This window comes from Marmota flaviventris, chromosome 5 (genome assembly GCF_047511675.1).
Source record: "Marmota flaviventris isolate mMarFla1 chromosome 5, mMarFla1.hap1, whole genome shotgun sequence".
In the NCBI taxonomy this organism is placed as follows: Eukaryota; Metazoa; Chordata; class Mammalia; order Rodentia; family Sciuridae; genus Marmota; species Marmota flaviventris.
The window spans coordinates 54,799,066-54,812,024 of record NC_092502.1 but is presented as its reverse complement, the minus strand read 5'-3'; the positions used below and the strand labels follow the sequence as shown (position 1 = coordinate 54,812,024).

Genomic DNA, 12,959 nt, shown 5'->3' with positions numbered 1-12,959 from the left:
GATCACAAGTTTGAGGCAAGCCTCAACAACTTAGTGAGACCCTATCTCAAAATAAAAATTAAATAAAAAGGGCTGAGGATGTGGCTCCATGGTTAAGTGCCCCTGAGTTCAATCCTCCCCTTCCCCCCATATATATAATCTATATGGAAGTGTGGATGTAGCTCAGAGATAGAGTGCTTACTTGATATATATATGAAATACATGAAAAAAAAAACTATTTATACCTTTATCTATATCTATTATATATTACCTATTAATTATAGGGAAAAAGGGTGAAGACCTGGTAATGTTTGTGTGGATGTTTAATAAATCACCAACTCTACCTTCCCTAGAAAACAGAGTAGGTCACCTGCCCACTGCCTTCAGGCCGACCATTGCATAACAGTCTCAAATAGATAAGGATCTTTCTCTACATTTTTCCTGAGTTAGCCTGTAGCCAGTACATTTATATATGTTTAAATTAAGTTCCTTTTTCTATAAATTAAGTCCATTTATGCATAGAATTTATTTTTATTTTTATATTTTTTCCCTTGGTCTTGAGTAGATTTCAAGTGTTGATGTTGGCACAGATTTAAAAAACTAGGTCAAGGAATAGACTTGCTTCCAAATAAGCAAAAACTCACTGGTCACAGTGATGCATGCCTGAAATCCCAATGACTGGGAAAGCTGAGGCAGGAGGATCGCATGTTTGAAGTCAGCCTCAGCAACTTAGCCAGGTCCTGACTTAAAAAATAAAAAGGGCCCTGGGGGGTGTAGCTCAGTGGAACAAGCTGGGTTCAATATCAAGTACAACAACAAAACAAACAAAAATTTAAGAAATTGTTTCTGATCCTTATTAACATACCCCAAATCAGAGGAAAGAGAGACAAAGACCATCGTGTTTTTCCATCTTATTGCCTGAAGCCTTTGACTTCCTTAGCTTTTGCCAAAACCTTTTGATTACCTTGTAAAGAACGCAGTATATCCTAGGCAAAGTCCCAGGGAGAAGTAATGGCGGTCTCTGGAGGTGGGATGACACCCTTCAACTGCCCCTTTGACATTATTGTTATGCTTTCTCCAGTCCTTTCCTCTTTTTCAAACATCTCCTTCCCCCTTCCAAATCTCTGAGTTGACACACACTATAATGTAAAATTATGCTAGGTGCAGTGGTGCAGGCTGAGGCAGGAGGAATCTCTTGATTGGCCCCTTTGTCAAACAAACACCACATGTAAAGCCAGTATCACAACACTGTTTTGTTTTGTTTAATATATTTTTAGTTGTTGATAGACCTTTATTTATTTATTTATTTATTTATTTATATGTGATGCTGAGACTCAAACCCAGTGCCTCACCCATGCAAGGCAAGCATTCTACCACTGAGCCACAACTCCAGCCCTGACAACATTGTTTTATTCAAAAGTTGCCTGGAAGAACTTGGAAACCAGGAGATGGGGATAGGGTGTAAGGGGAGTATGGAGATGCTAGCATAGAAGAAAATGCTTTAATTTATCAAATAATTGAGTTTAACATGTGGTGTATTTGGACATAAACCTTCATCTTTGGCCAGTGATGTTTAATAAAAAGGGTTAAGGGGTAGGGTGAAGTGTGAAGTTAGAGCTAGTTTAGAAAGTGTGTGTATTCTTAGACTTTGGTTTTGATTACAATAAATCTATGCTGTAGACTTGTGCTTTGCCTTTACTTAAGGAGATATATTGGAGGAGCCCTATACTTCCCCATTGTCACTAGGTCTCATTTTTTAAAATGCCCTTTGAAGTCCTGTTGTTATTAAGAGCTAACCATTAATTTTTTTTCCAAACTGATGTAACACATGGGTGTAACCATAGGCTTCCAAAGGCTGAAATGGAGAGGACACCCCAGAGACCTAGGAAGTACCCAAGAGGGATCTGATGCTTTGAGGAACCACTCCTCTGAAAGCTGAAAAATTAAGGTGCTGTGTTATCATCAACAGGCCTATATGCAAATGTAAAATCTGTACATTCAAAACTATAAAACAAATATCAAAACTAAAATGGAAGGTAAATGGATATGAGATATTTTATTTGTCCCATTTTGTTTGTTTATGTACAGCTTCGATTTGAATGCAAATGCATTTAGGGAGATCTAAGGACTATTATAGATTGCATTCCTCTGGTTTATACACCCCAATAAAGGGTGGAAACTGCTGTCTATTACTGTTTGCAGCATCAAATCTAGTTCATCTAGTGTAGTGAAACAACAAATTGGCATTTTTTTTCTAATGGACTAAATATATTAAAAGCTCAAACATGAGTCAATAGCCAGTACTTAAAACATGTGACATAAATATTTGTATTGATCCACAAAGTCATCACTGAATATTTACATCATATGCTATCTTCTGCTAGCACTAATTCACTTTATGTGTCCATTTGACTTTGTTAAGACACATTCTTAAATTGCAATTGTCAGTGGAAATTACAATCCCACTATTACTGGATCCTTAAAATTTGGGATCATGATGCTTTCCATTAAATTCAGAGCAACCATGGGCTTCAAAATTTCCATATTATAGCTCCTAAAAATAATGGAAAGCAACCATGAAAAATTATAAATAAAACATACTCTGAAGACTTAATATATAAACACATTCATTTAAAGATATATTAACAACTTGTTATTGCATATTAACCTCTTAACTATGTCATGAATCTTATTAACCTGGTTGCATATGTCCTACAATAAAATCTAAATTATGGGGGTTGTGGATTGCAGATGTAGCATTCAGAGAATTAAGATACCCCACTCTCCCAAGTTAGGGTTAAAGATTTGGGGAAAGAGGAATTACAAAAATCCCAATGGTTTAAAAATGTGGACTGGGACTATTTAAGGGGTTAATCTTCCTAGTATATTTTATCTCCCACAAATCGATTTAAAAAAAAAATATGAGACTGGCCCGAGGTGTTAATATGGTTGGCGGTGGCCTTATTGTATTTTTTATTTTTTGGAGCCTCATATGACCAGGTGGAAAGGTTTGTTACTAATTTAAGGGAAGAACCGTTCCTGTAGTGTTGGCTAAATGGTTGCCAGCGTTCACACTTCAGTGGTTGTAAACCCGAAGACTGGAAACAAAAGGGTTACTTGTTTCCCCACCGCCGCCTTTACCCCCAGATCGATTTTTCTTATTTAATCAGCGAGCAAAAAACACAGGGAAAAAAAAAATTGCAAGAAGGGCAAAGTGGTGGGGGAGGGCTGAGAGCCTGAAGCTGCAATACAGAAAATCATTCTTGGGAGTTCGGCTGCCGAGTCCTTGGAACAAGGAAGGGAAGCCAGCAAAACGCTCGAAGTCATTTCCACACAGCCAGCCTCCCTGTTCTCCTCGCTACGCGCTAGTGGCTCATTTGGCTTCCCTCTGCCACCGAGCGATCACATACATTATTTTCCCCAAGATAACACAATCAAACTTGTATTTACCGACATCCTCTTTTCGCAGCCTGTTTGAGATTTGTTTTAATAAATAAGTGTTTTATGTGAATGATGTAGTAATTGAAACGGGTGCTCCATTTTTTTCCCCCTTCTTACTGCGGGAGGTTTCTCAACCCCAATCTGGTTGGAAAATAAAACGCTTTGTCTCCACAACTACCCCCCACCGCACCCCCACCCGGGCTCAGTGTGTGTTTTATACGTGTGTATATCTCAACCCCCTACAGTAGCCAAGAGAAAGCAGCTAGCCAATGAGAGAGCCCAGTTTCATAAAAGCTGCTCTCTGATTGGCCCGATGCGAAAGGGCATTGGGAACAAAGAAAAGTCCCTTTCAGGTATAGAGGCTGAGAGCTCCTTTTGCTCCACTCCCCCTGTGTGTGTGTTGTGTTTCGGTCCTGATTTCAGTTGTTGCAGAACAAGCTTGTGTGTGTGCACCAGGGGGATTTTTGTTTTAATTTTATTTTTTGTTTTTATAAAAAATACACAGGACGGTCTGTGATATTTGATGGTCCATCTTCTTTAATAAAAAATTTGTTGAAGAGATTATAATTTCCAAAATAAAGCGGCTGCAACCAAACACATTCAATGCAGTTAGAAGGAAAAGGTCAACTCGATCCCATACAGACCGTAAGTACGGTTGCGTGGTGTGTCTCTATATAGCACTTAGCGGGGACTTCATGCAGGGGAATGTGCGAGTTTTATGCATTGAAATGAGGAACTAGTTACAGGATTTGGCTTTTGCATTTAGAACAACCCAAGAAGGGTGAATTTTATTCAGTGGAGGGTAAAGCATTTGTAACTTCTTCACACAAATTAAGCTTGACTGGGCACTCGGGGTAACTTAGAGTAAATTACCTTTTGGGCTCTAACCCAAAGGAGAATAAAAGTGACACAGTTACATATCCTGGTCCGTAGTGTCAATTCTCTAGCGCACCTTACCTTCTTCCTCTCCTTTCCTAGCTGGGCAGATCCCCTCCCAAACAGAGCCATTAAAATGGGGGCAAGGGCAGAACAAGCCGATTTTTGTCTCCTGTCACATTCTAGTGCCCAATAATTTAATATTAAGGGGACATTCATCCATTACATATAATGGTTATAACTACCATTTTCCACCGTCTTAAAAAAAGCAACCAGCAAAGACACCATTAAGAGAAAAAGAAGGAAAAAAAAAAGCCCCACCCAACCCAAACAAACCCACAAATAGTAACAATGGTGTGTTTATTTAAGGACCCAGTTTGAAAGCTAGAAAAAATGTTTTTTTTTTCTTTGTGTAATACATGAAGGGGTCCCTAAAATCCTAATAGTTCGGAGGTGCTCTCCCCCTCCCCCAGGCGTCCGCGTCTCTGGCCCCTTGGGAAAGCCGACAAATTGGAGATAAGTTGAGGAAAGGTTTATAAGGTGTTTCTTTAAAACATCTGCTTTGCTCTTGTGCTCATTACATTTCACTCCTTCCGAACTTCCGAGATCCTAGATCTGAGAAATGTTTCACATTCATAACTTGTAGCTTCGCCCACTGCGGGTGGGGGCGGGGGCGACGGTGGGGGGAGTGTGTGCGGGGGGAGGCGAGAGACCTTCAGCTTTTTTTTAAAGACCAGATCAGTATTTTCTTGATACGCTTGTCACCATTTTTGTTCTCACGACAACCAATTGAGCCCTTGATCCTCACGTGATGTGAAAGGCTTGCACTGTAACAAAATCGCTCCTTTTAGATGGTTGGTTGTTGCTAACTCGCCCATCCCCCTCTCCCGGCCCCGACATTTCCAGCAAAGCGACTCTCCACTTCCAATCCATCAACAATTCATTACTGCTTTTAGCTTCCAAACGCCAGCTAATTAAAAATACTAAGCCAAGCTCCGAGGCCATCTGACTAAACACAGGAGGGGGTGGGCGAGAGGTGGAGGAGGAGAGAAAAAAATAAATAGAAGGGAGACGCACCGTTTGCTGCGTGTGTAAGGGGAAAAACTGTCTTGAAAAAGGTCGTCTTGTTTTTTTTTTTTTTTTAACTCTAATTATCGAATTACCACATGACTGATGGACTTGAGCGACAGAGGATTTTAACTCCCCCCCCCGCCCTCCCCCCCAGGGCTATACTAAGGAACTCGGTTCCTTTTTCTTAAAACAACATAAAACAGGAAAACATCACATCCTTTAGGTTTCGAAGTCTGAGCCCATTTTAAACGCCGTTATTTCCCCCACTCGGCTGCCCCCCGCCCCGAGCGAATGCTGTTATAACTGGTTTATCAGCTCACTGAATCGTCTGCTCCCTCCTCCTCCACACCTTTCTTCTTCTCCTCTGGCTCAGCTTCTCATCCCACCCTTTCTTCCTCCTTCTCCTCCTCCTCCTCCCTCCATTCTTCTTCCCCCTCCTTGTCTCTTAAGTTAGTTCGAGAAATCAAATCTGTCAGGACGGGCGGAAAAATGCCACTTCCCGACTAACAGGCGGAATCCAGCCCAGATTTTCAGTCCTTTCTTCTTATTCTTTCTTCCCTTTCACTAATTTATCCCGATGTTAGCACATTCTGTCTTGTTACTAGCGGACGCCTGTAGGTTTGCTACATGGGATCATTACTTACTGATCACGGTGACTCTGAAGTCTGGAACTGAAGGCGGAATGAGAAGTTGGGAAAACTTTTTTCTCTAAGCTCTTTCTCTCTCTCTCTCTTCTCTCTTTTAAACCCTATTATTCTCGATGCTTGTTAAGAGGGAAAAAAACCTTTGGTGCTTCTGTTGTGAATGTGAAACATTATCTTCCAGCTGTACAGTGACACAATTTTTTAAGGAGAAAAGGACTCCTGATCCGTTTGCCAAAAGAGGGGGGTGGGGAGGTGGAATAATGTTATCGAGTGATTATTCTGGCTGAGATGTGTTATTTGGTTTCTTCCTTCTTGATCATTTGGTGTTTAAGTAAAATGAGGCACAGGCTTGTTTGCCGAGTGGAGTGGGAAATGCATTTTGATTTGCTGGCCTAATTAAAAATGATAAAGGATTAAAGGTAAGCAATCTCTCTCTGTGTCTGTCTCTCTTTCTCTCTCTCTCTGTGTGTGTATGTATATTTATTTATTTTTTTCCTTGACAATCAACTGTTAAAAAGGGGCTGATCCCTTTAAAAACCGTTTTAACTGCTCTTTGTCAAACACACACTCATTTGCGGTCATTGAGGCCACCTTGGCGCAGATCACTTAAAGTGTATGTCTTAATCAGTTTCCCTGTACAGTCAGTAGCACCATATTTAACAGACTGAGCAATTCTGTGACCTAGGGATATAGTAGAATTGTTTAGATGGATTTTTTTTTCTCAAGGCAAATATTTAACCTTTTATATAACACTGTCTTTTATATAGAGAAATGCTCTTGAAGACGTGTGTAATTTAAAAAAATGTATAAGCTGTTGGGGAAGAGAGGATAGGAGAGAGGTATGCTTGTGTGTGGGGAGATTATTGGTTGTTTTTTCTGTTCCTTACTGGGAACAAATACCAGATTGCCCAGACAATTTGTAAAAAGAAGTGCTAAAATTAGAAATAAGGAAAAATTAGCAACATCATTCTGAAAACTAGTCTTCAGAAAACTTCCAGGGTCTGGTCTTTTAAATTGCAAGAGCTAGGACACGTTTAGGGCTGTTTAATGCTGTGTTCCTCTTGTCTGAGTGTTAAAGCTGTATTTCAGGGGCTGAGATATCACATGTGCCAGACAAAATTCTAAACTTAAAAGAAACCCACAAAAACCTTTCTGCACTTGAATCAGATCCTTAAGATATTTTAATGCTTTTTAAAAAAGTGATTATCCTTGTGTTGTTGATAAAGGGATTTTAGTAAGATGCTTACTGTCATGGGTTTGTTTTTTGGGTCTGATTATTTTCCTTTAAACCTGATATTGGACTGTGGAGACAATACATGAGGCACCTTACTCTCTATCCTTCCCTGTACCCCTTACTGACTCCCCAGTATTAATCTTTTCTTATTCTGGTAACACCCAGACAAGAAATATTCGACTTTTCCCCCCTTCACAGGAAAAGGTGGACCTGGACTGAAGGGTGTAAAATCCCTGGACACATTCGTGGGGCAGGATAAAGAAGAGGAAGATTGGAAGATTTTTTTTTTTTTTTTTCTTTAAGAGAAAGCCCAGCGGAGCTAAACGAATGTCCCCTCATCTCCAAAGGAAAGTTCATCGGATTTTTATTCTAGAGAGCTCATCTTCAGGATGTCAGTGAACATTTCTACTGCAGGAAAAGGTGTGGATCCAAATACAGTTGATACTTATGACAGTGGCGATGATTGGGAAATCGGGGTTGGAAATTTAATAATTGATTTGGACGCTGATTTGGAGAAGGACAGACAGAAATTTGAGATGAATAATTCCACCAACACCACTAGCAGCAGCAGCTCTAAGGATTGTGGAGGTCCGGCCTCCAGTGGGGCCAGTGCTACAGCAGCCTTAGCTGATGGCCTAAAATTTGCTTCTGTTCAGCCCTCTGCTCCCCAGGGGAATTCACACAAAGAGACCAGCAAATCAAAAGTGAAAAGGAGTAAAACTTCTAAGGATGCTAATAAATCTCTGCCTTCTGCTGCCTTGTATGGGATTCCCGAGATCAGCAGCACTGGCAAGAGGCAGGAAGTCCAAGGGCGCCCTGGAGAGGCAACTGGCATGAATTCAGCGCTGGGTCAAAGTGTGAGCAGCGGCGGCGGCGGCGGCGGCGGCGGCGGCAACCCAAACAGCAATAGTACCAGCACCAGCACCTCCGCTGCCACCGCGGGGGCAGGCTCCTGTGGGAAAAGCAAAGAGGAGAAGCCAGGTAAAAGCCAGAGCAGCCGAGGCGCCAAGCGGGATAAGGATGCGGGGAAATCCAGGAAGGACAAGCACGACCTCCTGCAGGGCCACCAGAATGGCAGTGGCGGCCAGGCCCCTTCCGGGGGGCACCTCTATGGCTTTGGGGCCAAGAGCAATGGAGGTGGCGCGAGCCCCTTCCACTGCGGGGGCACTGGGAGTGGCAGCGTCGCGGCTGCAGGGGAAGTTAGCAAAAGTGCTCCGGATTCAGGGCTCATGGGAAACTCTATGTTGGTAAAGAAGGAAGAGGAGGAGGAGGAGAGCCACAGGCGAATCAAGAAACTGAAAACTGAGAAGGTAGGATAAAGTCGCCTTCCTAGATGTCCCACTCTCTTCTATGTGCATTTGTGTGGGTGTGTGGGGGTGTGCCTCTGTGTGCCTTACACTTCTTCGTGCTTTCGTTCTTTGTGAGATTTCTCTGAGATACGTCCTTGACATTAAAATTTGATATGGGGGCGCTTTCAAGGTGCCGTGTTTGACTCCTGCTGCTGTTGCTTTTGCTGCTTCTGCTTTGGGCCCCCAGGTGGGAGGGTCTGAGTGTTCTAAGTACCTTCTGCCCTGCACGTGGGCTCCTGGCCAGTCAGCAAGTTATGGTGTGCTTTTATTTGAAAACCTGCTTACGGCGCCCACTTGCCTCTTGTCCTGGTTTCTCCCCAAAGGAGAACAGTGTTCTGTTTAGTTTACATGCCCCTATTATTGCTGGTAATGTGTCCTTAGGTGCAGGGTTCAAGTTTCCTCTGTGGAGAGCAATGTTCAGGATTCCATTTAACACTCCCCCCTCAGCCCATTCATTGTTACTTTCTCCAAAATAGTTCAGTCAAAGGATATCCTTGGATGGTTTCCTGTTATTGGTTCTGAATTAAACTCCAGGCTTGGGGTGTTGGGTCATTGGTTTCATAAATGTGCAGCAAAACTGAGATGATTTTTGGTGGCTGCTAGGACCATAACCCTTCCTTGTTCCCTCACCAAGTTTTTAGCTAGAGATTTGTGTTATCACTTGGGTGCCAGCTTCACAGGGAAGCTGTAAAGCTGTAAGAAGAGTAAAATAGACTTGGTGGACTAATGTTCCTGAACTGTGAAGACATAGCCAAAGGGGTAGATCATGGGAATGAGGCTGAATACTAGATTGTGTGTTGCACTTGAACAATGCTGATTTAGACCATTTGGGTCCTTTCCCCCATCTTTGTTATTGTCTTAAATTCTGCAGTTTAACACTGCCTTGGGAAAACTGCCCCCAATGTTTTGCTGCTTAGGAATGGGGCCTGTGTCTTGCTGGTCTGGGATGTGATTGTTGTGCATTGAGTAATGTCTGCTGTGTCCACCAGGCAGGTTAGGAGCTAATTGGGGTGTAAGTGATCTTTCTGTAAAATTAACCTTTAGATTAAGTCTACAGGTTGTGCCTTGCAGAAGCAGGATTTCTATCATGTGGCTCGTGGTGTGGTTGTTTGGAAATATGCTTATTAAATGATTTGATTTTTGCTCTTTGCTGATCAGAATTTTAAGTGGTGGTATATATCTTTGGGTAGCTGTTTCTGTGTACAGTTATTCATGGTTCTCTATTTAAACCTTTTTTATTTTTGTTTTTGGGCATTCAAGATTCAAAAAGGACTTTAGGAATAAAGTTTTGATTTTAGAAGTTGACAGAGGTATATTAAGTGTAGCTAAATATGCCAAACTTGGAAAGGACCACTGAACGCTTTTTAAAATTCATATCCTTTTGGTTAGACAGCATTCTATATTGAATTTAAATCAGCTTTTAAAAATCCCAGGTTTTGGTTCTTATGTTTAAATGTGTGCAGTTTCACATAATTTCTACTAAAAGGCGTTTTGAAATGTTCTTATTACTTAGTACAGTAGGGCATTTACTTTTGTTGCCAATAGTCTTCAAATTGCAGTTCTAATCTGCTTTAACTATCTAGATGAATTGCCCTAATCCAGTGCTCACAATGGCTGTGGTTAAGGAGTCAGAGGCATTTGATTGGATTCACTGGCTGCCTGGAATGTGGGAGGTACTGCCCTTTTGCATTCCCCTTAGCCTTTTAATCTTCCAGCCAAATGTTCACATTCAACAATTTTGTTTAGCTGGCAATCGGAACATTTCAGGATCTCAAAGGCTGCTGTCATGGCAACTGAGATTAGAGCTTGGTGTCGGTTCTCCAGTTTTTGTGTTCTTTTCACTTTCCAGTCACAGAGGAAACTGGATGAAGAATGGAAGAATTAAATTATTCATATACACGCAACCCATCTTCAGTCAGAGCAGTATAAATGTGATCATATGAATTACGTAAATGAAGAGCAAACAAGTCATGGTGGGGCTGGAATGGGGAAGGGGAGAGAGCACATGGTGCTTAGATTCACTCCTGGCCCTAAGAGGGAAGGAAGCTGCACTGCCAACCTTAGCCACTGAAATTGGCACAAAGGTCCTCTTGGGACGATTTGGAAGTGCTTGGATCTTGCAGTGTTGGCCATTCTCAGCAAGCTGGGGTGTTGGCTCAGGATCTCAGAATTCATTCCTTAAGCCTTTCCTTCCCACCCCATCCCACTCCACCCCAGAAGGACTTAAGAATGCTTTCATCCTTGGCACACAAAGATGGCACTCCCTGGCATGAATGCCACCCAGGGAAGTAACTCTAATTTCACTAACTAGTGGTTATGGCAAATTAGGCTTCAATTTAGAAAATACTTCCTAATGATATGAAGATACCTATTTAGGAAATAAAGATTGAGTAGGACAAGCTTCACCTGACAGATGTTTCAATTCTGAGGCATCTTTGAGGAAGGTTTTATTTTATTTTAGGTGGTGCTGGGGATTGAACCCAGGGCCTCCTGCATGCCAGGCAAGCGCTCTTCTTTACTGAACCATTATCCCCAGCCGTTAAGGAAGGGTATTTAAAAAAAAAAAAAATACAGTGTTTGGATTTCAGCCTTGCTTGATTATCTGAGTTTGTGAAGAGCCAGATCCTTAAAAGTGAAGAAGATTAATTTTCAGCAATCAGATGTGTCTCAGGAGGGGCTACATGTGAAAACCAAAGGGGAGTGTAGGTGTATACGCATTTGCCCACCCCGTCTTGGAAGGTTCACAGGAGATTCATAAGACTTGCTGTCACTGGTTGATTTTCACAGCATGCTTAAATGTCTATTTTTTGGTGTGTTTATTCTGTTTCTTCACTATACAAAGTCATGTAAAACATGATAAATTGGACCTTATGAAACCTAATTAAATCAGTGAGTGTTCTACTCCTTTATGTGGAAACCACAAGCATGTTGTAAAAGTCACCACTCCCTTAATACGTGAACAAAATCAAAACATGCCATAATTCTAAGATGTTGGAGCTATATTTCTATAGCCCATTTCGTGGTTAAGCCACCAGTGACATGTCTGAATAAGTAGATTTGATGGGTTGGCTTTTGGATGTTAAAACCTGCCTCTCCACCTCCCCCCTCCTTTCTTTTGATGCATAATAGTCTTGTGTTGAAGCCCTTCTTTATGTGCCCTCCTTAATGGTCTTATAGTTTTGACTTATCAGAGAGGGAGGCATTCGTCTGGGCTAAATAAACAGTTCTATGGAGTATTGTACGTGGGTTTATTTGATCGCTAGATAATTTGAAGATTCTTCAAAGCAGCTGATACTTAAATGGAAATGAAAAACACAGAGGTCACATAGTTGTGTCTTAGGGTCCTATTCAATACATATTCCCCAAAGAGAATTATTTCTGTAATATCATATTGCTTTCATTAAGATGGTCCTTGTCATCCTAAAGGTGATATCTATAAATGGACCTGCCTATAAAAGATATCATTCATTTTATTTTATTCTCTTGCAGAGCCTTTTTACACCTCACTAGGGAATTCTGGCACATTTTCTAAGTGAGTGTGAGCAATTTAAGAACATATTTTGATTAATGAGTTTTGTGGATGATTTTTTTTTCCCCCAGATATAGTGCCCCTTATGAATTCTGCTTAGAGAGTGCAGATTATCTATGGTGAAATAAAGGGCAGGAAGGTCACTTGCTATAATTAAAGAACAAAGTCCATTGTTGTTGGACAGCAAACTGTTTTGAAAGCTACATAAGGGATTTAGCTGTTAGAAATGTTGGTAACTAAGGGTGGCTCCCAGTCAGCATTAATCCAGCTCCTTACTTTTCTATAGGCTTCCCTGGAAGGTGACAGGGCTTTTTGAGGTGGGTGCAGATGGGCTGCCCTTTCCCCAAGGAGCATTTCTGTGAGAACCCATGAGTGTAGCTTGGAGCACTTTTGTGATCAGGTTCATCTCTGAATTCTGAGTTTAATATTTGCTGGAGAGATTAAGAAATATGCACAACTGTTTAAGATTGAGCTAAAGAAGATAATAGTTAGCAACTTTTAATAACTTTACAAATAGTCTTTAAAACAAAAAGTATGTGGGGGGGGGATTGATTGTCCAAATGTCATGAGGTTAAGAATGCTCTTCAAGTGAAATTGCTTGGCTGCAAGATGGTTTTAATTAGAGTGTTATAAAGACTTATTTTTCCTAAGCAGCATTTTATAGTTAGTAAATGAAATGTATGCCGAAAGTGCTAAGCAGAAATCTCCCTAACCACAGAGGTGTTCAATAACCAGATTCAAACAACATGGAAAGTACCATCTGTTCTTCGTTTTCAGCATGAAAAACAGGGATTGGATGGCTGAGATTTGCTCCAATTTTGATGGTGTCTGTGTGT

General features: G+C 41.3%; 1 protein-coding gene and 1 long non-coding RNA gene across 7 annotated transcripts in view; one reads left to right on the top strand and one right to left on the bottom strand.

Annotated features, from left to right (window-relative positions):
* Positions 1–3,825: 3,825 nt before the first annotated feature.
* Positions 3,826–12,959, top strand: part of Znf608 (zinc finger protein 608) — a 104,828-nt gene continuing 95,694 nt past the window's right edge. For 3 of the 6 annotated variants that reach the window (XM_027949314.2, XM_071612220.1, XM_071612223.1), the window contains exons 1-2: positions 6,183–6,430; positions 7,444–8,555. In XM_027949314.2, the coding sequence (XP_027805115.2) occupies positions 7,635–8,555 (921 nt within the window). In that variant the 5' untranslated portion in view covers positions 6,183–6,430; positions 7,444–7,634. Of the gene's footprint in view, positions 4,066–5,703; positions 6,057–6,182; positions 6,431–7,443; positions 8,556–12,959 lie in introns of those variants that run through there. The other 3 variants (XM_071612221.1, XM_071612222.1, XM_071612224.1) reach the window with 3 other exon arrangements.
* On the bottom strand, positions 4,640–6,101 carry LOC139705761 (uncharacterized). The gene is made up of 2 exons (XR_011707569.1): positions 6,012–6,101; positions 4,640–5,123 (listed from the first exon to the last, which is right to left on the bottom strand). It is a non-coding gene; the product is annotated as an uncharacterized lncRNA (long non-coding RNA).